We start from the raw sequence: 27,889 nt of genomic DNA on the forward strand, positions 1-27,889 counted from the left end.
TTACTTGAAGAGTGAACATTAGTGCAGATGGGTGTGACCTGTGAACAAGTTGTTACACCGAGGTCTTGCTGGAGCTGTCGAAGGAAAGAGCACTCCCTGCTCCACTGAAGAAAAACTTTGAAATATTTATTCAGTCACAGCCTTCAGTTTTTCTTGAATCTAAGCCACACTAAAGCACTTTTTTCTGGCTTCATCTTTTTCAATATTGCTACCAACTACAGATGGCATAATGCCACTTTTTCCTATGCGGTACTGACTTCAGTACTGAACCCATGAGTATCAGCCAACACCCATCCATTATTACTGAGCACTTTGCCTAAGCCGAGCATCTAAAAGTAGGCCATCTTGCTAAAACAACTCAACCTCAACACTATTCCCAACTAAAGAAATACAAATCCAACAATATTACACTACACAGCCTAGGTGTATAAAATCCAAGCTAGACTTATTACAAATTTGGGTGAGAACAAACCAGAATCTGGTTTAACCAGGCTAAAAGTGTAGGTTTGAACACATGGCAATTTAAACCTCTTACATTAAGCTTGGTTTGATCTTAGAACTAGCAATTTGCTGTTTCACTGTCTTAAAAACGTGTGTCTTTTAAATGATTCATTGGGTGTTTTCATAACTGAGAATCTGAGTCAGTGTCTGGAATAAGATGTGTTTGTTACACTAGCCCTATCTGGACGGGATTATTTTCTTAGCGGGTCTGAGTTTCGTAACCTTGGGTTTAATAAAATAGCTACCGGTATTTGTCAACTACCACACACCGTAATTACGCTATGGGCGTGCGGTTCCCCAGAGATCCAGCGAGTGGAAACTGAGGAGCTACTGAACGCAATGTCATGTGACCGAGAAAGCCGAAAAAACTCACTGGTCCTCCTGTTTTGTTTTTTTTTATTGCAGTCCGGATACAAGAGTTTTATCATGCAAGAGTCTGAATAGGGCTATTGTGGTTCATTTTAGTAAGCAGCATTTAAACTAGTACCTTTTCTGGATCATGACGTCCGTTAAGCAAATTGCCTTTCCGTGTTACAGTTACAGTAGGTATAGGAGTCATATTTTCGGCATAACATTGGTTATTTTTCCTTCTGTGTTGTTTAAAAGCTGATGATCTAAAAAAAAAAAACTACACTACAGAAAAGTTGGACCATGGTTCAGTTGACCCAGACCGAGACCACTTTTCCAGAACATGTTTTGCAGCACCTTGCACAACTGCTATTTTGATTTGAAAGCCCAGACCAAACAAGGTAGGTGTAAAAGCACCCTATGTGAAAAAACAAATATTAAACTCCCACAGAAAAGGTGCACTGTGCCTTTAAATCTGAAGGGATTCCTTCTCTCCTTTTCTCAATGTCAGTGGTTGCCTGCTTGTAGGGATGGAGCTCATAAAACATCAACCCAACCATGTAGAGCAGACACCTCTATTAAATGTGAAGCATATTTTATATTTTAATGCATAAATTGAATTTGGCTTCTTAATCAGTTCAAATGTCTATTAATCTTTGATTACACTTTCTACATTTGGCCTAATTAACCTAAAACGCCATATTAAAGTAATTTGCACCTAGTTTAGTTTTTAAGTTTATGCTACACAGTGCAGTCATTGGCTGAAGTGTCTAAAGTGGCTGAAGTGAATATAGTAGACAGACGGTTTGATCGCGCTGCTGCTGCTGTAACTAAACACCGCGCGTGCGCTACGCCTGACAGGACAATGAGGCTGGCGCGTGTGTGTCCGCTCACGTGTATTTATCGCTTCACAGGGACTCGAACGTAGCGGTGACGCGGGAACGAGGGTAGTAAATAATAAAACAGTACGTAAATGTGATTGTATGTGGTGGACACTGAAAGGGGAACATAGTATTGACAGTATTTGATAGCTTACTTTACTCACAGTTTAAGTTTGGAGTAGGTTTAACGTCAGCATTAGCTTAAACTAGCTTTCTAGGCGCCCACGAAGACAGAAATACAAACGTGTGTGTGAGTGAGTGTGACCCAAAAACAGGCAGCGGCAACACCAGCAGCTGTGTGTGTGTCCCATCTCTAATGAACTCAACCGAACCGAACAAAAGTGTGTGTACATACCTGAATTAGCATGATTTCAATGTATATTGTACACTGTATTAAAATTATCATCGCCTATAATAAACATCACAATAACAAGTGTATTAGCTGTATATGCATTTGAATTAGGTAAACTATAATAAAATGTAAATAATTTTCAGTACATAACCTACAGTGTGTATATTTTGTATTTTTTCTTTCTCACCATGAAGTTTAATCCAGGCTTCAGCCTGTCCAGCAGCCTGCAGAGCACCACACCGTCCCTCAGGCTGGTCTGCAGGAAGCCCTCCGGGTCTGACACGGTCTTTTTGGGCGATTCCAGTACTCCCAGCGTGATGAGCCATGTCACCGTCTGCTCGGCCGAGTTCATGGCCACCCTCGTTATGTCCTGACCGGCTAAAGTGAACCTCGACCGCTCGGAACCATAGATATATCCTCCCTTTCTCCCCTCCTGGCCTCACGCTGGGGCTACGCTGGGGCTGGTGGATAATATATAAGGATATGGTGATCCCTCCTTCTCCTGTCCTGCTGCTGCTGTGCTGCCCGCCTGCCTGCAGCTGACGATTTGCCTACATTTGTGTAGCAGCTCTGGTTTCCTTCTCCACTTCTTTTGCCCCCTTTGGCAGGATGTCAGCCCCCCCCCAACCCCCCCCCCCCACACACACACACACACACACACAAACACAGTATCCCCCACCCCCATCCTCACTCTGCTCTACTGTTCTATCCCTCTTCTAATCAACAACACAAATGTGTATGTGAAACTCATATTATATAGGTGTATTACACACACAGTGATCTATTTTGAACCTTTATTTATTTTATTGTAGATTACTGTCTTACAGCCAATGAAAACCCAAAAATCAGTGTCTCAGAAAATTCAGATATTATATAAGCCCCACTGGTACTTTTGGCAGTGTGGGCAGTGGGCCAAGTCCTGCTGGAAAATGAAATCTGCATCTCCATAAAAGTTGTCAGCAAAGGGAAGCATTGAAGTGCTATAAGATTTGTCCAGCAAAACACTGCACTGACTTTGGACTTGATATAACACAGTGGATCAACACCAGCAGATGACGTGTCTCTCCAAACCATCGTTAATCATCAGTAAATTTTACATTTTATTTGGAGTAAGAGTAAAGAGACACACAGTCCAAGCTGCTTAAGGTCTAGTGTGAAGTTTCCACAATCAGTAATGGTTTGGAGAGCTATGTCATCTGCTGGTGTTGGTCCACTGTGTTATATATTAAGTCCAAAGTCGGTGCAGTTTTTTCCCAGCCCTTCACGCTTCCCTCTGTTGACAACTTTTATGAAGATGCGTATTTCATTTTCCAACAGGACTTAACACACTGCCCTGCACTGATTTTCGGTTGTAAGCCATAAGAAAAAAAATGCTTAAAATAGACCACTCTGTGTGTACTACATCTATACAATATATATATATATATATATATAGAGAGAGAGAGAGAGAGAGAGAGAGAGAGAGAGAGAGTTTCACCTTTTAAATGGAATTACTGAAATAAACTAACTTTTCAATGATATTCTATTTATTTTAGACACACTAGTATATACATGCAGTGGTTTACACCCGACAGACTAGATTCTTTTGTATTATAATATCTTAGGATAGTTTTGCTGCCCTTTAAATTACAATATCTAATGTGGGTTACTGAGTTATTCCATAGTTCAGAAGGCCCCTAGAGATTACCCAGCTGGCATTTCAATGTTGAATAAACGTCGAATCAACATAGATGTTATGGTTGGATCAACGTTGATTTAGCAACGTTGTTTCAACGTCAAATGTTCAATCTGTAATAAACCATAGCTTACTAAAATTAGAAAAGCCTTTGGTTAACAAAGTGTTAACAATAAACTTACATCACTGCAGTAAATCTGAGTATAACGAAAGTTACCCACCACTACCAATCTGATTCAACATCTGATCTCAAAAACACTAAAACAGTAAAACTATTAGAACAAGAACATGGTGTTAAATTAAAAAGCAGTTACTGCAAATAGAAGTAAAACACTTTTTCATTCCTCCATTCAACCGTTTTTATAAATTATATGGTGATTAAATGTAAAATGCTGATTCAAAAGGCAGAAGGTTGAGGACATAATGTTGATTCAACGCTAAAATTTCAACGTTAGCACAACCATTGAACATTAAATGTTGATTCAACATTGAAACAACATACATTACTTTAGTCATATTTCAACCACATTTCAACATTGAAAATTGGTTGTGTGCCAGCTGGGTAGTCTCACTCACAAGATAAAACCTCACAAGTTATACATGTGTGGGCTTTCCCAAGCCATCATATGAGGTAACACTTTATGATAAATTTGCAGACTGCTATCCTATGACTTGTGTCTGTGTGAAGTTTGGTAATCATAAACCAGTGCAAATTATGTGCAGAAACACTTATTTAACTGTTCATGATCTTTCCTATGTGAAATTTTTATTACACCTCCTGCTGGATATGCATAGTTACAGCAGACACAGCAAGCAGTGCAATTTGTTCCCTAATACTTCAACAAGCTTATGTAGTACAATTAACAACATACTGTATAATGTATATAACTATATAAATTTGATTAAAATATTACATGGGGAAGAATTATTTAATTAACCAATCAGTGTACAATTTACAAGTACATAACATTTTTTGCAATTTTCATGTTGTTTTCCTCATACTGTTTGTGTGCAAAACATGTGGGGAAACTGAGGCCCTAGAACAATGCCCCACTTGTGACCTCAAAATTACTCCAAACATAGATTACGGACAAGTGTCCTTCCTATTTTTAAGGCCTTTTACAACACAGATGAGGAATATAATTTCTGTGTAATGACTAATTAGTGGAACAAGCCCTACACATAATTTAAACTAGCACAGTGACAGGCAGTTTTATTTCACACTGAGATAAATCATGGTGGATGCTTTAATAAGAAGTGTACAACACAGTGTCACTGTTGCAAAGCACCACTCTTACGAAGCAGCAAAAGCTATTGGAGCAATAACAGTGCCCACTTGTGTGGAATCTTAAGCTTGCTAAATGTAAGAGTGAATTACAAGCTAGATCTAAAAAAAAATATGTGGGGGAAAAATAAATAAATACACTTAAATTCATGGATAGTACAATTGAAAAAAATATATCAAACATTTCCAGTCTTTGATATTTGTACATATTACAAAAGTTCAATTACTCTGGTATTATTCTAACTCTCAATCATTGGAAAGTTTACAAAAATCACTGCATGTTTTCAAAGTCTTATATAGGCTAGGTTCCCCAAAACATCAAAGCACACTGTACCCCTATTTTTAATGGTAGAGCAACTTAAACTATGTTGTTTCTGGAACAATTGGGCTAGGTAAAGTACATGCAGCAAGCAAGTAACAATATCCTATCCAAAGCTTATGCAATGTTATGAATTATGAACAAATACCAAATACAATTTCCAAATACAAACATGTCTATAAATATGCCATCTCTTTATTGATTCTGATTTGAAATCTCCATTTAAGTCAAGGGATGCCTTTAACCCAGCTTGCGCACAATTTCTCTCACTAGGCAAAGACAACAACAGGCACAAGGCAGATTCAAGAGAGCTGTGGCAAAGGACTCATGATACCGACTTACATAGATGTACTTCAAAAAGGAGGATAAAAGACCTGCATTCCAGGGCCAAGGAGGAAAATATCAATGAGGGGAAAAAAAAAAGAAACACTGACATGGTTAAGTTTATTTTTCAGACATTTTTTTTAGAGCCCAGCTAAACTCAACAAGCTAAACCTCACACTTTCTGTTGTGTTTTCTCTCTGCTACATCCCATAGTTTTGGCGTAGCCCCCCCTGCCCAGTGCGTTTCACACACTGACCAGGCTAGAACAAAGCCTGGAAAATAGCCTGGCAATACATTTCAAAGGAATACTTCATCCGAGCATGCTAATGTTGCTAATAATCATAATGAAAAAGAAACCAGACAGTTAGACTTTCGTGGTTTACATTAACACAGCATTTTAGACAAACTACACAAACTGTTGCTTAGATTATTAATAAATGTAGTTAAGAGGAGCTGCTTAGCGTTGTTCAAAAAAGGTTCCCAAATACTTAATTAAAGCCAGATTAAAATGTACAAATAAACTGTTCCTCACTCGATGCTAACATTGCTCAAATTAAAGCCAACAGAAGCCAGTTAGCATTACTCAAACAAGACAATGCTAAAGGGTTCTCCTTAACTTTCATTTACAATTAGCCAGATTAGCATGTTTGGAAAAACATGGTCTTCTCATTAAATGCTAACGTGGCTTAAATTACAGCCAACAGGAGCCAGTTAGCATTACACAAGCCAGATCATTCTGAGGGTTCTCCTTACTTTTCATTAATACAGAACTTAGTCAAATTCAATTGTCTGTATCAATTATTTATTGATTGATGCTAATGTTGCTAAAATTATAGCCAACAAAACCAGTTAGCATTACTCAAACAACACCATGCTACAAGGTTCCCCTTAACTTTCATGTTTAGTTAGCCAGATTAGCATGTTTGGAGAAATTACTTCTCACTTAAAGTTAATGCTGCTATTATTTACTGTCAATAGAATCCTGTTAGCATGACTCAAACAAGACCATGCTAAGGGGTTCCCTTTATTCTTAATTTAGAGTTGGCAGGATTTAAATGGTTGGACACATTCTCTTTCACTTAATGCTAATGCTGCTAAAAATTACTGCCAACAGAAGCCAGTTAGCATTATTCAAACAAAACCATGCTCTTAAGGGTTCTCCTTGATTTTTCATTTACACATTAGTTAGCCAGATCACCATGTGTGTATGAATTATGTCTTTCTTGGTGCTAATGTTGCTAATAATTACAGTCAAAACGAGCCACCTCTAGCATCACTCAAACCTTAATTACTGGTGCTTATGAACTTTATTATTTACTATTAGCCACATTAGCACTTGTGGATGAACTGCTCCAACACAGCACAGCTCCAGCCTGGAGTTTGCAGGGATGTCCGTTCGAAGCAGCAGCTGTAAATTGAGGGAAACTGATTGATCAGAAAGAACAGGCACGTTTGGAATAGTGTGTAAATGTTTCTCTAACCTTTTTTTTGTCTAACAGGTCACTGTTAAAACAGTGGTAATAGTTCAGTTTCTCACAGAAAAACACTTTCATCTTTTTCACTTTTTTATGCTTTTTTTCTCTTTTTTTGTGCTCTCCACCACTCCCAGGGAGATGGAGGGGAAAGGGAGAAGGGCGTGTGCTTGACCTTGCACACCTCCACACGTTTCCTCCCGCAGGTTTGTGGAAAAAGAAACGTTCGTATCATTTGTAAGAAACTAGTAGCAACACTTAGAGGACTCCTTGACCACAGATGAACTCAGGAGTGCGCATAGTATGGTTGGTTTTGTGTGTGTGTGTGTGTGGTCGTCTCCGCTCGTAGGTCAGTTAAGAAGTCACTGTGCGCTCTCAGATGATTTCAAAAGTCTTCTTCAGCTCCATGATCAGCTGCCAGTCCGACTTCTGCATTTCATCTCGGAACCAGTTCTTCAGGGCGTCGATTGATGCACGAGTTATCTGTGAAAAGAACCAGGGAGATGAGTTGAACAACAAACAGCATCTTAATCTCTTCTGCTGCATTCAGATATTGAAAAAGGTCTCTTGATGCAACAGGTCCTCCAGGGGACCTTTTGTCTACTGTTAATCAAATTGTATTCAATCCACAATACGTAAAATAAAAGTCAAATTCACTTTATTTTAGTGTTACTTTAGGAGATTATTTGGCAAGTCCAACACCTGTATAAATTGTGAGGTGTTATCTTGTGAGTGAGGCTAAACACTGGATGCCATAGAAGACAGCATTACCACCCACATTAGACGGTGGTTATGATCTGGCACTGTCTAGCTAGAATTGTCTTTGGGAACAGATAAAGGACTCAGTTGGGGAAGAGGTGGGCTTGGTTTTATCCAATATCTATCCTCATTGCTCTTGTAACTGAATGCAGTTAAATCTTAACAGAAATGTTTCAAACTCTAGTGTTTATACAGTTTATTTCAAGTTCTAATTTTCAATTTCCTTACCTTGCTAACTATGATATCAACCGCCTCAAAGTGTCGGCCATACATCTTGGGCGACTCTCCAGGAATAGGCTCGATCTTAATGCAGATCTCCTGGCCCTTCTTAGCTGTGTCCACAGGTTTATGGTTGACCTCGATACTGGTCACAATGCCAATGTCTACAAACTAAGAGAGAAAAGGAAGTTACAAATACAAGAGCATCAAAATGTGTCAATATATGTACATACTTCTATTAAAGGAGAAATCTGGTGTGAAATAGAGTTCGCATTTCCACTGAATTATTTTTGCAGTCTGTTCCTCTCTATCCTATCTATTCACTTGTGCTTATTAGTTGAATTGTCATGACTTGACACGTCATAATTTCAAGATGGTGGCTCCTGGAGAACTACCTTAAAGTACTGTGTGTATAATTAGTGTTTTTAATAAAAGACCTGTGTCCCTTTTAAAGTTATCAGTGCTTCCTTTTAAATATCAGGGCCCCTTTATAAATCTACTGATGAAGTGTTGAGCTTCTTTGAGCTTGTTAATGGTGTAAAAAAAAAAAAAAAAAAAAGTGTTTTTTTTTTGCATGGGAAAAGCTATGCCCCTATCGCTAGCATAGCACTGAAAGCCTGGAGGGAGGCATGGCTACAAGTTCTGCACTTTAGAAAGCTTGGGGTGAATGGAGGCGGGCTATCTGACAAAAGTTTGTACTCATTATCATGTTCCATTAAACCCCAAGTACATTTCACACCGGAGTTCTCCTTTAAGAATCTACATCATAGCTGTGTGGGTGTGGCCCAATAGTCTTATAGAGTAGGCTTATAGATTATCAAGACATCTATCTGTCCAACACCAGGACTGCTAGCCTGCAACACTGTTCAACCAGAATACAGGTCAAGTGATCCAAGATAAAGCCCGTTATTATATAAAATAGTAAATTCTTACCCCTTTGCTGGGCACACACAGTGGGGTGCCAGTCTTCAGTACTCCAGCCTCTACAGTCACGCCCATAACAATGGGGTCTCTGGAATTAAAGATGAACTGAGGCAGGATACGCAGCTTACAGGGAAACACTGCTATGTGCCTAAAAGAGAGATAAAGAGATGATGGCACATTAGTCTCACTTTCAAAAAATGTGGTTGCTCACCAAATTGAAAACCTCTGGAACATATTCAAGTGGAAGATGGATGATCACAAGCTAACAAACCAAGCTGAACTGCTTAGATTTTTGCACCAGGAGTGGCATAAAGTTATCCAAAAGCAGTGTGTAAGACTGGTGGAGTAGAACATGCCAAGATGCATGAAAACTGTGATTTAAAACCAGGGTTATTCCACCAAATATTGATTTCTGAACTCCTAAAACTTTATAAATATGAACTTGCATCTATGCATCTTTTTTGTTATTTCAGCCATTTTCTGTAAATAAATGCTCTAAATGACAATATTTTTATTTGGAATTTGGGAGAAATGTTGTCTGTAGTGATTCAGAAACTGAAGTGGTCTCTTTTTTTCCCCAGAGCTGTATGAATCATATTTAAAAATGGACCAAAGTTTTCTACATTTTATGTAGGAAAGTATTGCGGAACTTCTAAAGTTATTTTTGCCTAGATTTTTGCAGAAATTGAAAAATAAATTAACAGTTTTCATACTTGAACTCGTCCTGTTTCTGCTTCTTGTAGTCCTCTCTGTATTTGGTGAAGGCATCGAACAGATGATAAATGATCTCAGCACTGAAGATCCGAACGCCCAGACTGTCAGCCATCTCCTGAGACTCTCTCTCAATTTTGACATCAAACGCAAGAATCACAGCATACCTGCAGAGAGAGAGAGAGAGAGAGAGAGAGAGAGAAAGGGAGGGAGGGACGGAGAGGGTTAGACACAGTTGAAAGCAAGTACGTAGTGATGGTGAGAGAGCATTAGCTGGGATGTAAACCAGTACATACTGTTGGTCGTGCTCCAGCATGGTAGATGCCTTCATGACGTCTTTCTTATGGACAGGGCCGATATTAATGCCAGAATACTAAAAGAAAAGAGAACATACAGCAAATTAGGAGATACAAATTTTCCTTTTTATTTCAACTAGCCCAGTCACAACAACTAATTTAGTTTGAACAATATTTTGTCCCATAAATAATTGTGTCTCTTTTAATTTTAAGACCATTTAATTGATGTAATTGATTAAAGGGCAAATATTAGACAATACATCATGATACAGAGCTGATTTTGTATTAATCACAATATTTTTCGATACTGTAAGCGAGATCATATATTGCGAATGTTTAAATCACATTTTAGGAAAAGTTTACTTAACTTTACAATGAACATTTAATTATTTAGAATATCTGGAGAATTTAACATTTTTAAATATTCTAAATAAATACAACACATAAAATAGAACCCCCGTTTTAAAAGGCAGACCTGACAACCCTAAAAGACACTATCAAGATCAGCAAAAATGATCGAGTTGATGTCAAAATATTGTACGATAAATCAATAAATTACTTAATTACTAACCGGTCTAGTTCCAACTAGAGTTGCACGGTGTACCGAAGGTTCGATTCTTTTTCGATACTACGTCATCACAAACGATTCGGTTCTTTAGCGTTCGATGCTTTCGATACTGTATATAGCCCAGTCACTAGCTTCAAATGAGTCAAATTAGTAGGCGCGATTTGATTCAGTTCATAAGAAAACTGATTCACACCGCAGCAGTCGGTGTGGCAGGATTCAGATAAACTTAGTGTTCTGAACAAATGAATCGATTCACGCGCAAGCCAGCAGAGCAGCAGCGAGTGTAGAATGGCGACGGCTAAAATAACAGATGTCTCTCGTCCGCGACTTGTGGACAAAACGGGCGCGAGGAGTGAAGTGTGGGAAAATAGTCTGAGATGTAGGCATCTGTTTTTTATTTATATTTTTATTTTTAAATAAAATAACGAAAATAACGAAAACTGAAAGTGAAACTAAACTACTTTATTTATTAGCGCTGTTTTCACTCCCGCAGTTGTACAGCGGGGGGGGGGGGGGGGGGGGGGGGGGTGTTGTGCCGATTCTGTCCGCGAATCGGGAGTCGGATTCAGTAGCGGATTCGGCACAAGCGCGGCGGCACCTCACGGTCCGCGGTGTTAGTTGTAAGCGCTCGCGCCAGCCGCAAAATACGACAGAAAACACTGAGGGAGCTGCAGACTTGTGTGGGACTAGAATATGAGCACGAGGCGATAAAAGAGAACCTTTACCTGTGAGTAACTCACATCAGAACACGCAAATCTCTCTCTCTCTCACTCTCGCTGTGTCTCTCTCTCTGTGTCTCTCTCTCTCTCTCTCTCTCGCACGTGAACGCCTCCGCGTTTGACCTGCAGCACTGTGTATAGCTGTTCTTAAAAATCATTTTAATTAAATAATAGTTCTATGCTTCTATGTTACAGTGTTATTTAACATAATAGCAGACAAGCACCCTGATCTCTACAAAGAGCTGAGAAGTCGACAGGTTAGTGGAGTTAGTCAAGATACACTCTGTCTGTAGCTTTACTAAGATTTACTAGCGACTGCTTGTTAAAAACGGTAAACGGTTGATTAATAAAACGGAGCAGTGAGTGTTAAAATGAACATAACATTGTAATGTTCTTCTGTCTCTTTATTTTCCTTATTCAGAACTTAACTTCTGCCCGCCCGTCAGGTTCACATAGTCAGGCTACCATTACCTCTGGTTTTAGTTTTAGTTTTTAGGAAGTGGAAGTAGATAATTATGTTATAGTTAAGGTTATAATAACGAAACTTGTTTTTTGTTCAAATGTTTAATTTTAGAATAAAAACGTTTGCACCTATTGTTCAGTGTTCAATCCAGTTCAGTCAAAAATAAACATTTTATGTTCAGATATTTTTATTGTTTTTTTTTTCTTCCAAGTATCGTTTTGGTATCGAGAATCGTGATACTACAGTTGGTATCGGTATCGAAGTCAAAATTTTGGTATCGTGACAACCCTAGTTCCAACCCATTAAAGAAACACAAGACTCATATTACTACTTTTTTTGCTTCTTCAGAATGAGCAATAAACACAGGCTTAAATTCAGCAGAGTTGTATATGAGGTATTGAGTGGGTGTTTGTGCAGATACTTACAGGCACTTTGGATGTGCGCAAGAACTCTAGCAGAGCTTCCAGGGAACCCAGGGTTGAGGCCTGCACATACACACCCTTCTCCTCCAGTTTAATCGCATTCAGCGTCTGTTTAAGCTCCCTGACCAGTTCGTCCTACACACATACCAACACACACACACAAGAAAACTTGATTACGGTACGATTATTGTATGGAACAGTGTGAAGTGGGACATGCTAGCAACCCCAGACCACCTAAAAATGTTCTGAACTTACAATGAACAGTGAAGAGAAAGTGAGGGGAAAAAAAGAGAGGAAAAAGAGAGAGAAAGAAGAGACCGCAAAAGTGTGAAAACAAGAGAGAAAAGAAGTGATTTATCGAAAGTAGGTCAGAAAAAGAAACCCTGAAAAAAGGTAAAAGAGACAAGTGTGTGGATGAAAGGCCATAGCCAATTAATCAAGGAAAGGGAGATAAAAGCACAATTAGAACTGGTACTGGGTCCAAAGTTAAGAGGACAGGCTCACCCTCAGTACAGGGACTTCATCCTCTTTGTGGGCCACCAGTAGCGGCAGGCCTGCTAATGTCTTCTCCAGATCCTTTCCAAGAATCTTCACTCCCTGAGAGGTACACACCTCCTTATGCTTCTCGTACTGATTCTGCAAAAAAAAGTATTTAGAACATGTATTTAAATGTCACCCTTTAGTCATAACATGTATATCATAAACTGAACTCCCAATAGAACATAAAATGTTTAAACTGCATTATACAACAACTGATATATTTTGTTTTTCGGCTCCCCCTACTGTCAGAAAGTGTAATTTTCAAGAAGAACATGCCTATTTGTGGACCATTAAACATCAACATGGTCTAACATGACTAATATATCTTTTTTTCATCTATTAACAGACCTGTACAGATATTTTTTCATGTATTTACAGATCTACAATTTAATTAATCAGTTTCTTTAAAACATGGCAGAAGCAGCTCTAACAGCCTGGGCGCACACTATTTAAAAATGAGGAAAATACACCTGTGACTTTGCAACCACTTCATCTGTATTTGTTTAAATAGTGTTTCATACTCTGCACAAACAGCAATAAAATCCACAAACTCAAGGCTTGTACTCAATTATTTTCTTCTTAAAGTGCACTTGGGACTAAATCAATGTTCAGCATGTACAGTAAAGGACTCGAACAGAAACATCTGTACAGACCTTGACTCGGAGCTCTTTAAGCGGAGGGGGTAGCAGCAGTCCTCTGATCTGGGTGACTATGGGTCCCTCCACGCCTGGAACTATGATGGTCTCACCTTCACGCAGACGACCATTAATCAAGATCACATCTATCGTAGTGCCCATACCAGGCAGAGCCTTCACCTAAAAAGAATGTGAAGAAAGAAGATTATTAATGATTGAATTTGGTACTGAATTAACCACTATAACAAAATCATAACATGACAAACCGAGTGGTGCTTTAAATTAGCCACAATTGAATAAGCTTACATAAACCCTAGCATGACTTTGACCTCACCTCCATGACTTGTGCGCGGAGCTCGTCACAGTGGGCTAGCCTACGGGCCAGCATGGTCTGGGTAAGATCAACCAGAAGAGCAATTAGGTTACCCATGCCATCACCTGAATGGGCAGAAGTGGGCACCAAAGATACGAAGGTTCGTTGGTCCTTATTTTCATAGAAAAGAGCAGCGTTCAAACCCTGCGGGGAAAAAAAAAAGGATAAGTCATTCTGAAAATAATATGGCTGCTGCTATTCAAGTGTGACGTGGTATAGGACTACCCAATTTTAATTCGATTTATCAAATAATTTTACTAATAAGGCAATCGCTTGAAATGATTGTAGTGTAGGGATGGGGAAAATTTTGGATTCTTAAGCCTTTTCGGGATGGGATTAGTTTTTTAGAGGGACATCTGAGAAAAATATTTCACACTTCTACTCAGTGATGAAACTCTTGCATCCGGACTGTAATTGAAAAAACAAGAGGACCAGTGAGTTTTTTTGGCGTTCAGTAGCTCCTCCATTTCCACTCGCTGTGTTTACGTGGATCTCCGTGGAAACACGCTTAAAGTGTAATTATGGTGTGTGGCAGCGGACAAATAGCTATTGTATTAAATGCAAGAAGACGAAATTCAGAGATGTGAATCCGGACGGGATTAAAATTACCAGAGACAAACAGTAGGTAATTTAGCCTGTAATTTGTTCAGAGGACGTCTGAGAAAAACACATACATGGTCATTCCAGACGGAAATAAAATCGCACAGGACCCCAGTAAAAGAGAAAATTACCCCAGGACCCCCTGAGAAATTAATTTCATCCGGAAAGGGCTTTAAGATGCATCTAGATTCTCGATTCAGACGTGAAGGATTCTGAATCGACTAACAAATAGCAAAATCGATTCAGACCTGCAACATGTACCCATTCTGCGAATGGGAATGTGTAAAATTGGGTAACCAGTTAAAAATTATTATTTGTATTAAAATTTTGATTAATTGAAGTATTGAAATGCTTTTTTTTATTATTTGCAGGACTGCTTATGGATCTTTACAGATACTTACTTTATTTTAAAAGTAGCAAGTAATCATGCAATGAGGAAGAAGAAATCCTCTATAGAATAAAAAGGTGCATCAAGATGCATCGATAATTGTTTTATAATTTCATTCCAGAACTGCCTACAGATTCCCACACCTATTGTAGTGGAGTACAATATTAAACTGACAATTTATGGTTGCAGGCATCCAGTATAAAATGTGAGCAACTATGGAATCATGGTTGTTTCTACAAACAAATAACAGATCAAGTTCTATTCGATTAATCAATCAATTTTACTATCAGGCCCATTACTTTACTTTTATACACTATTATTTTTGCCAAAATCTGGGTATCAGGCTACAAGAGTGTGAACAGACCTGCTGAGCAAACTCTACAATGATAGCTTTGGCTCGCTCATCAAACTCATCCTTAGTGTTCTTCTTCTGCTTCTTCAAAGTGGCCACCACATCTGTCTCGGGCCCTTTCTTCCAGTCATAGAGACGGTCAATCTGAGAGCAAGAGAGGAAAAGAGATGGGAAGATGAATAAAAGGAAAAAGAGCCAGGCAAGAGACATACTATTACAAAAATATCATAATCAGGATTTGTGATGCTCTCCTTTTTGCCATACTCTCCACCCCGGTCAGACCACAGTGGAAGAGAGGTAGACGTACCTTGTTTAGGGCTACAATGAAGGGGCACTTCTTCTCTTTTAGCAGATTGATGGATTCAATAGTCTGAGGCTCCAGGCCGTGCATGATGTCCACCACCAGAATCGCAATGTCACACAGGGAGCTTCCTCTGTTCCTCAGATTCCTGTAAAAAAAAAAAAAAGTCAGGATAAAATAAGAAAAAGTTGTAAATAACAGAGTATTATTAAAGGAACAATCCGTAATAAATTAGCAGCTACAGGAGTTTTCTGTCCTATCCGCTCCTCTCCAGATGCAAGGCTCACTCAGGTTGCCAGATTTGACACAAAGTGTCAAGCAACATCAGTGCTAATCAGTGAATATATACATAAAAGTTTTAAATGTCCAAAATGCCGGTCTATACTACACCAGAATTTGTGGCAAATTACCCAGCTATGCAACCTTAGCAACCTCACTGAAGCTCAGTGATTAGTGTTCAGCAGAGAAAAATAGCTAGTCCGCCTATTTACATGGCTGCAGTACACTGTTTGCGTGTTGCTGTCTTTACCTGGCAACCCTGAGCGTGGAAATGGGACTGGAGAATGGCAGTGGGCAGATTTGGAGGATAAAACTTTTTAACAGATTGAACGTACCACACAGATAAAATAAGATAAATATTAAATTTATGTAATGTCAACAGTCAGTAGGTATACGTTCCACAGCAGGTTGGTTGGAGCTTACCCGAAGGACTCGTGTCCTGGTGTGTCAATGATCAGCATTCCCGGAATCTTTATAGTTTCTCTGTCAAACTGAATCAAAACATCACTTACTTTAGTGTAGCGCAAATCATTTGTTTTAGTAAATCAAACAGCATTTGGAGAACTTAGGTAGAAGGTATAAATATATCTCAACAGACATGTTCCTGTCTACTACGATAATTCTCTACTCTACTATGATAAAACTATAAATTCTATTTTAGAGTCTATCTTAGTGGTTTAAATACTTAATAAGATACTCACGTTTTTCACCATCTTAGTCTGCTCAACAATGGTGTCCAGTGGAACATTGGTAGCACCAATCTGCTGAGTGATCCCACCTGCCTCACCATCTTGTACATGTGTGTGTCGGAGCTGCAGACGAAAAAACAAGCAATTACCAAACTGACCAATTACCAAATGACTGGAGTTATTATATGCAGTATACACCACACACAAACACACAAAAACACACACCTTATCCAGGATCTTGGTCTTTCCTGTGTCTACATGCCCCAGCACACACACCACAGGAGCTCTCAACTTGTCCAAGTTGATGTTCTTCAGGTTCTCCTGTCTGCGTTTCTGCAAAAAAAAAAAGACATAAATAGACAAATTGAACAACACACTTTTGGTAGTGTGGGCAGTGTGCCAACTCCTGCTGGAAAATGAAATCTGCATCTCCATAAAAGTTGTCAGCAGAGGGAAGCATGAAGTGCTATAAGATTTTGTAGGAAAACAAAACTGCACTGACTTTGGACTTGATAGAACACAGTGGACCAACACCAGCAGATGACATGTCTCTCCAAACCATCACTGATTGTGAAAACTTCAAACTAGACCTCAAGCAGCTTGGACTGTGTTCCTCTCCACTCTTCTTCCAGGCTCTGGTCTCATGATTTACAAATAAAAAGCAAAATTTACTGATGCTCAGTGATGGTTTGGAGAGCCAAACTTCTGCTTTTTTTTGCCTACCAGCACCAGCTCCCAAGCACAGCTCACACCCACACACGCTGCACGAATAGTACACCACTTATAGAAGTGACCTGGATCACTTCCACCCCTTTCCGATTCTTTGAAAAGGGGACATCCATAATTTCCCCACTTTCTCATTCCCATTTAGGAATACCACTGCTTTCAAGGACTGCTGATTTAATTAAATGCACACGGTAATGCATTTCAAGTGCAGAGAATGAGAATTTGTCATAAACAAACATAGCATTCACATTACATTAACTGTATGGATGTGTGCACAAGCACGTACCTCTATCCGTCTCTTGGCCTTGTCGTAGAGCCTCTCCTCTTTGGTGCGTTCGTCGTCTGAGTCGCTCTCGCTGCTGGACTCCGAGCTCACCTCCTTTTTACTTTTCGTCTTTGCTGTTTGGGTCTCCTTCTCCTCCTCCTCCTCCTCTTCACTCTCCTCCTCACCCTCTTCCTCATCTTCTTCATCCTCATCTTCTTCATCCTCCTCGTCCTCCTCCTCGTCTTCGCTGCCGTTCTCCTGCTTGGCAGGAGCGGAGGATTTGTGGGCTGGCTGAGAGGCCTTTGTCTCCTTTACTTCGATATGGACCTTCTTTAGCTCTATAGCCGACAGAAAGAAACGTACAATTAAACAAAAATAACAGAACAGAGTTCCATATGAGACTCATTTGTATGTGTCAGTGTTTATTAATCTAGGCATAGTCTTACCCCTCTCCTCATCACTAGCCATGGCCTCCCAGTCATCCAAATCTGCAGCCTCAGCACTCGGTTCAGCCGCTGTAAAAACAAAAGGTTTTAATACCATAAAAATAAAAATAACTTAGAAACAAAAGCAGTTTCTGAATAAGTTTCTCTGATTTTGCTATTTTTAGGTATATGTTTAAGTAAAATGATGACATTGTTGATGACATTGTTGTTTTATTCTAACAACATTTCTCCCAAATTCCAGATAAAAATATTGTCATTTAGAGCATTTATTTGCAGAAAATGAGAAATGGCTGAAATAGCAAAAACGATGCAGAGCTTTCAAGCTCAGAAGTGGAATAACCCTGGTTTTTAATCACAGTTTTAATGCATTTTGGCATGTTCTCCTCCACCAGTCTTACACACTGATTTTAGATAACTTTATGCCTTTACTCCTGGTGCAAAAATTAAAGCAGTTCAGTTTGGTTTGACGACTTGTGATCAACCAGTTTTCTCTCAATTTTATTCCAGAGGTTTTCAATTTGGTAAAACCAAATTGAGTTGTATATTAAAATATCTAATAATGCACAACATAGACTACTTGCTTGTGAACCAGTAAGGGAAGCACAGTCTGTGCACACTAGTAGTTTATTATTACCAATTTGTGCATATTGTTTACTACAGTGTTTCCAGCAGGATTTTTTTTCAGCAGTAGTGACAGGCCCAACACCAGAGCTGTAGCTTAGCATTAGCATTTGTTTGTTTACACAAATAAATTCTACTTTGTACTGTGGATTTCTGTGATAATGCTTGTATATAATTTTACCTGGCTCATCTTTGGGAGCATCCACTTCCATCTTCGTCATGATTGGCTCAGCCACCTCTGATGTGGGCGATGTCACTTCTGAGGTTTCTGATTAAGGGGGTAAATGTGAAAACAACAAATTAAAGTCTGTATTCCATAACAGGAAGCATCCACAGCATATTATAATTGTTTCACAGCAGTCTAGAAGTTTACACATACCTTCAGGAGTTTGTGCTGCTGGCTTCTTTTTCCTCTTGTCGGAGTAAATAGGCCTTTTCTTTGGCATTGAGTCTTTGGATGGCACTTCAACACCTAAACAGAGGCATTATATACACAATCAGAATTGACACACTATATTGATAAATGTATTGAGACATTTACATTATGTTTATGGCTTTTGGATCTTATTATTATTTGATGCTCTTATTCAGAGTGACTAACATGTTTGTTCCTATTACAGAGTTGGGCCAATGTAGTGTTAGAAGTCTTGCCCAAGGACTCTTATTGGTGTATCACAGCACAGTCACCCAGACTGGGAATTGAACCCCAGTCTCCCACATGTGAATGTGGTAACTCAAAAGCAGGCAGGGGTGTTATCCACTGAGTCGTGTCTCAGAGTGCAGAAAACAATCTACATTATAAGACCTACAATATCCAGCTGTAGTGTCCAGCAGGACAGGGCTGGACACTGCTGCTTTTGCCTTGCTCTCTTTTTCTCACCCTGGGCCTGCAGTGCACGCAGTGTGGCCTCCGCTCTGGCTCGAGACTCTTTCTGTGCCTTGGTGAGCAGCTTGCCCTCCTTCTTCATCCTCTCCTTCCTTTCCTTGTCCTTTTGCTTCTTCTTCTCCTTCCGCTCTGCTTCCAAACGTTCCTTGAGGAAAGAAAGCAAATTGGCATCTTCACTAAAAAAAATAAAATAAATGTACTGCCACGTGTCAAGGCCAGTCATGATAATCTTAGTGTAATTGATATATAGTCCCAGAAACAATTGCAATAAACTATAATAGTCATTATAAAATAGAGATATTCTCTGAAAACGAAGGTCATTTTCTCTTTTTTATTTCTGGCATTATTTTATGGACCTCCCCCACTTGTTCTGCTGTTTTTCTGCCACCGTAATGCAGTATTGGCAGTACAAATGCCATAATCATCATTTTTGAAAATTAGATGGAATGGTGTCCATAATCCTCATCATATCTCATCATATCTGTTTAAAAGTGAGATAATGTGGGGTTAGAACTTAACTGACCTGCTCTAGTCTCTGTGCTTCCAGCTCTGCCAGGCGCCTCTCCCTCTCCTCTTCCTCTCTTTTGGCCCGCTCTTCCTCCTCCTTCATCCGGGCCAGAGCCTCCTGCATGGCCTTCACAGTGGCTTTGCTAGGGCCCTTCTTCTTTTCTTTCTCTTCCTTCTCTCCCTTTTTCTTCTTCTTGTCTTTCTTCTTCTTGTCCCCATCATCATCTACAAAAAGCAAAATGCATTTCAGGTAAAAATGATCATCTTTCATAAAAAATCCAAAATATTTAATAGCACATTCAAGTAATAAGTCTTGAGACTAATAATAATAATAATAATAATAATAACAACAATGTATTGTGATGTCAAATCCTGAGATGCCCTGTGATTCCCAGCCCTAAAAGTGAAACATGGCACAAAAAAAAGTTGTATGCAAAAGTACATACTTTTCATACAAATTTACTGATCCTGAAGTGCCCCTGCCTAGATTTAATGACAACAGATGATATTCTGCCCCAGAAATAATAATTGCAATGAACATATCAGCACTAATATACTGATAATATAATAGCATAATAATGCAATTACGCAGGTTTAAAGAAAAAATAGCTTTTAATCTAGATTAAACATATATATATATATATATATATATATATTTAAATACCCTTAGTAAATAAATCATATTTACAACTAAACCACTCTTTTTAAAGTAAAGTCAGCATATTGGATGAGTAGGGCTGCAACGATTAGTTGGTGTAATAATGGCAACTATTAAAAAAATTGTTGATGTTGAGGAAAAAAAAAAAAGAGTAAATATATATATATATATATATATATATATATATATATAAATCTATAATATATATAGTAACATATATTAAAGAGTAATTATATCCTAGAATCTTCTGACAATAACATTCAGCCTGTGTGAATGTTTTCAGTAATACACTTGGTAATTTTTTGTTTACTATACGTACGTCAAACTATCCAAATATGCTGCAAAATTGGTCTTTGGGGCCTAAACTGTCCTCAACAGTAGGAAACACAAATGGAGGGTGAGACAAAATATAATTGTGACTAATCAAACAAATATTTGGTAAATTAGTCGACTACTTAAATAGTCATTGGTTGCAGCCCTATGGATGAGTCCTGTTAATGGGAGAATTGGACAAAAATGTATATTTTTATATGAGAACTCCATAACATAGTTACTGTGACAGGCCTACACCTACCCTATACCCCCTCAGCTAAAGAGCAGAACCCTCCTCAGTTTAATCTGTGTGTACATGCAAAGACAAAACTGGAACATTACAGAACCAGGCTTTAGAACACAATTATGGATCCAGAACCAGAACAAAGTTTATTACATACCATCTTCAGCTCCCTCTGGTTCTTCAGGCGCAGCTGCCTCCACCTGTTTGGTTTCCGTGGGCGGAGCTGCAGGACCCTTGGTCACCTCTTTCTTAGCCACATCCTTCTTGGCCAACTCCTCCTCTTTCTCCTTCTTGGCTCTCAACTTTGCCCTCTCCTCCTCCTTCTTCTTCCGGTCCCTCTCCTTCTTCTCTGCTTTCTTCTGCGCTGCCGTCTTTATCTTGAAGGTGCCTTCATCTTCTCCCTCTTCCTCGTTGTCACTTTCGACCTTCGCCTTTGCTTTTCCTTTCTTCTTCTGCTTGCGGGTGGCTTGGGAGTCGTCGTCTGACTGATCGCTTTCTTCGGCTGCGCCTCTGCCTCCCTTTTTCGCACCTTTACCTTCATTGTCGTCCTCAGAGTCGGACGCTCCCTTTTTGCCTCCTGTCTTTCCAGCCTTGGCTTTCTGTCTTGATTGCGAGCCTTCGTCCTCAGAGTCGGAAGCAGCAGGAGCAGCAGCGGGAGCCGCCACCGCCTTCTTGCCCTTTGCCTGGCTTTCATTTTCCATGTCACCCTTAGTCTGATCTTCTTCACCATCCTCATCCTCTGGGCTAACGCGCTTGCCCTTTTTGGCCTTCTTTTTCTCGGCTTTTGTCAGCGCAGGCTGGGGTTCCGGTTCCTCTATAGAATCGGATTTCTATGAACAGAAGATGGAAGATGAGTTATTAAAAAGCATTTAAATAAGAATAGAAATTAATCAGGTTATTTTTATATATTTCCATTGATTAACTGAGCTAGGAGAGCATTCATTAAGCATTTACTGAAGTAAAAGTTTAAACCTACACTGCCCCATTGTGGTTAGAGCTGGGAAAAGACATATGGACTTAACTTCATCTATTTAAAAGCCATCACAAACAGATTTAATCAATTGTGGCCTATTGTCTTAAGTATTCATGCCCCTTGTACTTTGTCACATCTCGTCACCTTACAACCACAAACCTAAATGGATTTTATTGAGATTCTTAGAGATATACCAACAAAAAGTACCACAGTTGTGAAGTGGAATTAAAAGGATACATGATTTAAAATATTTAAATCAAATAAAAATCTGAAAAAGTACTCAGCCCCACTATATTAATACTTTCACTGCAATTACAGCTGCAAGTCTTTTGGGGGTTTGTCTCTACCAGCTGTGGTCATCTACAGACTGAGTTTTTTACCCATTCTTCTTTGCAAACTGGCTTAAGATCAGCCACAGAAGCCCAATGAGACTTAGGTCAGAACTTTGATTGGGCATTTCTAACTCATGAATATTCTCTGACCTAAACCATTCCATTGTAGCTCTGGCTGTGTTTAGGGTCATTGTCATGCTGGAAGGGCTTTTGCCACCTTGAAAAGGTTTCTTTTAGGATTGCCCTGTATTTCAACTCTTTCAACTGTAACCAGCTTCCCTGTCCCTGCTAAAGAAAAGCATCCCCATGGTACGATGATGCCACCACCATGTTTCACAGTGGGCATGGGAATTAAACACAGCTGGACTATATTAAATAATTAAGTGCTTTCTGAAGGTAACTGATTGCACTGGATTTTATTTAGGGATTTCAGAGTTAAAGGGGGCTGACTACTTTTGCATATCAGACATTTTAGATTTTTAACTGCATGTAATGGGTACATCATGTCACTGTGGCTCACCTTAGGTGGCTCTTTTCCTTTTCCACCTTGGTTTTCAAGTGATAATTCCTCCAGTTCTTTCAGGATGTCATCCTCACTGCAAAACAGTACACTTATCAGTCAACTGCACACCACATCAACTTTTCACCAAAAGCAAAATCAGTAAGTATAATCCTGAATGCAAACAAAAAGAGAACAAGCAACTGTAAAAGACTCACTCATAGTCCTCTTTCTTCCCTCCTTTCTTCTTTTTGCCCTTTCCTTTGCCCTGTTCCTTGGAGGCGCCAGCTCCCTCAATCTCAGCTGCAAGGGCATCAATGTCGATGCCGTCGTCTTTGGCACTAAACAAATAAAACAGGTAAAAACAAAACATGATATTAAAAAACAAAGATCGTACCAAATTGTGAAGAGTGTTTTCATAATCTGCAAAAATGTGACTGATACTGGCTGAGCTAGAACATCTGAATACTGTACCCAGGCCTAAAAAAGTTCTATCTTTTTTTTTTTAAACAATACGTCAAAATCATATTTATTCTTAAAATGCTTTTCCATAGTTATTTTACCATTATTTATCTATCTAATTTTTATCATGAAAATATACATGTTTAAGAAATATGACCACTGAGAACAGACAAGTGCAAAAGTTTGGACACCCTGGTTTAGTTAAATAAAAAAAATGATGTACAGATCCTCTGCAGAACACTTATCATATTTTAATTAATAATTAAATTAATTACCCAATACACACATACACAGTTTCACAATTTGTGGAATTTGAACATATTGAACAATGCAAATAAAAATACTTTAGCACTGACTTCATAATCAAGTATACAATCAAACAACGCCATGTGAATGCTTGCATGGAAAAACACAACATCTGCCATCCCAACACCTGGAAGTCTATCCAATTATTTAGGGCTGAATAATATGATAGTTCCAGCATTATAATAGAATTCTGATATTGATATTAACAATACAGCCCTTGTATGTTGACACAATGCAAATAATCTCACAATATTTAAAGACTTTTTCTGTAATGAAATAGGTCGGTTGGGTGAGTGCTCTCTAAAAAAACATATCTTCAACAAACTTATCAGGATACAATAAAATATTGATACACTGCCCAGCTCTAAACCTAGTAAACTTATCAAAGAACAAAAGTGGCACTGCCACTCACTCTACTACCATTCTCCACCAATCTCAGCAACCACAACAATTATTTCCTCATGCACAAAAAACATTATATTACAAAATAAAATTACTGTAAGCAAACATCAGAGTTTGAGCTGGTTCTAAATGTACAGCTACTAACAGCGATGGTCCACAGGCCCTTACCTGCAGGAACACTCAGAGTCATAAGGAAAAGAACCGCCTGGTCCTTATATACAGTAGCTTAGGGAACTCCTTGCAAACTGTTGCATCAGCAGTGGAAAGCACCACTTCGAATAATGCACATCACAAGACAGGACAGGACTGCCCTCAGCAAACACAGAGACTGGGTGATGAAACTCACACTGACCAGCTAAAGGACACGCATAGAAATTCATAACTGACCTCAGACACTGTCCTAGCAGGGTTTGAACATGTGGCTTTATGGATCATGCAATAAAGAGTAGGGTTGCACAAAGGGCTGCACGATAACGGAAAAATCTGACATTGTAATATACAGTCTTTTTGCAATATGCAGCTCTGGAAAAAAATAGAGACCACTTAAAAATGATGAGTTTCTTTGATTTTACCAAATTGAAAACTTCTGGAATATAATTAAGAGGAAGATGGATGGTCACAAGCCATCAAACCAAGCTGAACTGCTTGAATTTTTGCACCAGGAGCGGCATAACATTTCAAGATGAGAGGAGGAGAACATGTCAAGATGCATGGAAACTGTGATTAAAAAGCAAGGTTATTCCACCCAATACTGATTTCTGAACAATTAAAACTTTATGAATATGAACTTTTTTTATATGCATAATTTGAAGTCTGAAAGCTCTGCATCTTTTTTGTTATTATAGCCATTTCTAATTTTCTGAAAATAAATGCTCTAAATTGCAGTATTTTTATTTGGAACATTGGAAAAATGTGGTTCACGTAGTTATAGAATAAAACAATGTTCAGTTTTCTCAAACATATACCTATACATAGAAAATCAGAGAAACTGAAGCAGTCTCTTCATTTTTTCCCAATGTCGTATATGTACAGATATGAACACTGTATAGGCATGTTTCATGGCCGAGACGATTTCTCTAAATGTTGACTAATGCAAAAGCATAAATGACTTTTGATAGCCACAGTGCATCAACACTTCAGTTCACCACCACCTCCTCCACAAACAGTGCACAGTGAACCGTGCAGCTCCTCAGACACTTAATCAACTTATCCAGCTCCCTCCTGCCCACACCAAACAGCCATGCACTCACTTTATCTGCTCAGCGCCAGACAACAACGGTGGTGATCTAGGATCAGTCTTTTAAATCTAAATGCCAAGTGCCATCATTATAGTAACCCTTCACTTCCAGCACTATCACTGTTTCGCTATAGTGTTTACCAAAGTCAAGAATTATATATGAGTTAACATTAAAGACTTGCCAACAGAAACATATGTCAGCCAAGTTCAATCTTTAGAGTGCATACCTAAACATGGCATCTTCCTGAACCAACGTTCAGGTGGTCAACACATGGTAAACCAGTGCAATGCACATATTGTGTGGGCAATTGTCACATGTGCAAGGCAAATAATGTAGCATCATGGACTTCTGATGAAAATATCAGTACATTTTAATTTTGAGTTATATATTGCAAAACAACAAAATACCACAATGTCCTTTTTCCCCCAAAATTATGCAGCCCTTGAATGCACTGAACAATTTTAACCCTAAACTGTTCAACTGAAGGAGAGATCCTGAAGTAAAATTCTTTCTGTGCAACCTTCACCATGTTTAACAGAAAAGCCTAGTTTTATTTTCAGCACAGTTTTCTGATTTCCCTAATTAAGCAGACCTTCTAAATCTGGAAATTAACAAGTGAGACTACTATTTTCAGCCATAAGGATCCACAGCAGAGAAACTTAATGAACCCAAAGATGTTAAAAGGCCCTTAAAAGGGAGACATTTAACCCCTTCATTTTAAATGAAAAATATTTACTGGGCAACCACCACCATGTTTAACAGATATATGTCAGAAAAAGAGAAGTAAGACTATTTTTCTGAACCAAAGTTTGTGTTACCTTATTAACCTTAAAATTGTCCAAAGGCACTACAGCAGTAAACATGAACTATTCAACTGAATAAAAGATTAAGGTGGTTTCCTACAAGTCAATCATCATGTTTAAAAGATAATCCCAGATTCTGTTTTACAACTCCTCCACACTACATCAAAACCCATAAAGGCCAGAAAACAGAATTAATACAAAATTTTTGTGTGTTTACCTCCCAGACCACTGAGATGTTAAAAAAGAACTGCAGTTTTGGGATAGGGGACTTTTGAACCCAAACTATTCCACTAAATTAGAGACACAGGCCAACAATCACCATGTTTAACAGAAAACCCAACATAATTCCTCCACACTAAATCAAAGCTCATAAAAGCAGAAAAAAACTGAATCAACACTTTTAAGGGAGCTTTAAACTTAAACTAATCAACTGAACAAGAGATTCAGGTGTTTTCCTTCAGGCAGCCACCATCATATTTAATAGATAATCCCAGATTTTTGTTTATTAAATCCTCCACGCTACATTAAAGCCCATAAAGACTGCAAATACAAAACTAGGACTTTTTAACCTCGCTGACCCCAGAGATGTTAAAAGGCACTACAGTGGACAAAGGCCAGCAGTGCCCCATACAAGAGCAGCCTCACAGGAGAGACAATGCGGGGGGTTTCAATGGCTCAGAGCTCACGACTCCTATTAGAGAAAGGTGAAATGACAGCTGTCGACAGCTTTGGCTGACGAATTCTCTCGCCTGCAATGTTATTTAAGTTGTATTTTAACATGAAAATAGATTAAAGCCCCCAATTAGTTAGTTAACTAGCTAGCGAACCACTAAAACTAGCTGACTAAAGGAAGCAGCAGGCTGGATCCTCACTGATAAGGCTTACATTTAGAGGCTGGCTAGAGCTAACTAACACAAGCGAATCGTTTATTTTGTTAAAAACGGGGCTTTTCTTACAAAACACAAATTTGCACAATTCTCAGCAACTTAACAAAGAAATGGAGGAAACCTCTGGCTTCGTGTGGAAACAGAATCCAAAAAATGGATGAAAACGATTTGAGGATCCCAGTAAAAGCAGGCTGTTAGCTATATTAGCTTAGCTTAGGCTAGATAACTGAAAAGGGCTGGCAGGCCTAGCCTGGGATGCTAAGCTAACTTAGCTAGCTAGATGCAAATCTCGTACACAAGCTTATGTTAGCAGATAAAAGGCTGTAACTTCGTCAACGCGGTGATTTAACCTCAGCTAAATGATGATAAACGTTACTGTACCCATCGTCTCCTTTATTTTTCTGTTTCTTTCCCATGGTGTGTATGTGTGTGCTGTAGCAGTATCTCCCCTCGTTGCCGTGTGCTGTAAGTCACTGCTTAGCGCATATGGTCCGCTGTGGCATCACTGCGCATGCGCGCCTTGAAAAGACGCTTTCGCAGATCGTTAAACCATGTGCATTGACCACATTGATTATATAAAAATGCGATTAATACGTTTTTTAAAAAGCTTTAATAAATCAAGAACTGAGAGAAAACTTTTATTTTTAGTTATCTTGATGTATCACAACAAGACAACAGCCTGTGATTGGTGTAATGTAAAGATTATTCACTAAATCGTGCAGAGATACACCCCATCCGTATGGGTTGTAGGGACGCAACCAATTGCGCAACACCCCACAACGACAGGTTTGCTGTTCCCTCCAGTCTACCACATCCATATGCTTATAGTTTTCGAGGCAGGGGTTAATTAGACCTAGTCTTGGGCTACACAGCTTTATGAATGGGGATTCCTTTGTAGCCAGTCTGCGAAGAAAAATATAGGCTACA

The 27,889-nt window shown here is 38.9% G+C and overlaps 2 protein-coding genes across 19 annotated transcripts in view; both read right to left on the bottom strand.

The window, feature by feature from the left end:
• arhgef7b (Rho guanine nucleotide exchange factor (GEF) 7b) overlaps nucleotides 1–2,674 on the bottom strand; it is a 72,009-nt gene extending 69,335 nt beyond the window's left edge. For 16 of the 18 annotated variants that reach the window (XR_007427989.1, XR_007427991.1, XR_007427990.1 and 13 more), the window contains exon 1: nucleotides 2,270–2,674. Coding sequence is in view for 3 of the 18 variants with exons in the window: in XM_022674701.2 (XP_022530422.1) it covers nucleotides 2,270–2,434 (165 nt within the window). In the remaining 15 variants the exon portion in view is untranslated. The remainder of the gene's footprint in view (nucleotides 1–2,269) is intronic. The other 2 variants (XM_022674703.2, XM_022674702.2) reach the window with 1 other exon arrangement.
• Nucleotides 2,675–5,536: 2,862 nt separating this feature from the next.
• eif5b (eukaryotic translation initiation factor 5B) lies at nucleotides 5,537–27,459 on the bottom strand. Its single transcript, XM_007253113.4, has 24 exons — nucleotides 27,344–27,459; nucleotides 23,083–23,205; nucleotides 22,886–22,961; nucleotides 21,218–21,890; nucleotides 19,863–20,071; nucleotides 19,334–19,484; nucleotides 18,833–18,925; nucleotides 18,635–18,721; nucleotides 17,833–17,901; nucleotides 17,408–17,724; nucleotides 16,621–16,728; nucleotides 16,408–16,518; nucleotides 16,130–16,197; nucleotides 15,434–15,575; nucleotides 15,139–15,270; nucleotides 13,748–13,930; nucleotides 13,432–13,593; nucleotides 12,743–12,874; nucleotides 12,242–12,373; nucleotides 10,067–10,143; nucleotides 9,773–9,937; nucleotides 9,069–9,207; nucleotides 8,145–8,306; nucleotides 5,537–7,640 (listed from the first exon to the last, which is right to left on the bottom strand). Exons 1-24 carry the CDS (start codon nucleotides 27,376–27,378, stop codon nucleotides 7,533–7,535), a joined length of 3,654 nt encoding a protein of 1,217 aa, XP_007253175.2. The 5' UTR covers nucleotides 27,379–27,459; the 3' UTR covers nucleotides 5,537–7,532.
• Between the last annotated feature and the right edge of the window lie 430 nt (nucleotides 27,460–27,889).

The sequence above is a fragment of the Astyanax mexicanus genome, chromosome 21 (assembly GCF_023375975.1).
Source record: "Astyanax mexicanus isolate ESR-SI-001 chromosome 21, AstMex3_surface, whole genome shotgun sequence".
NCBI lineage: Eukaryota > Metazoa > Chordata > Actinopteri > Characiformes > Acestrorhamphidae > Astyanax > Astyanax mexicanus.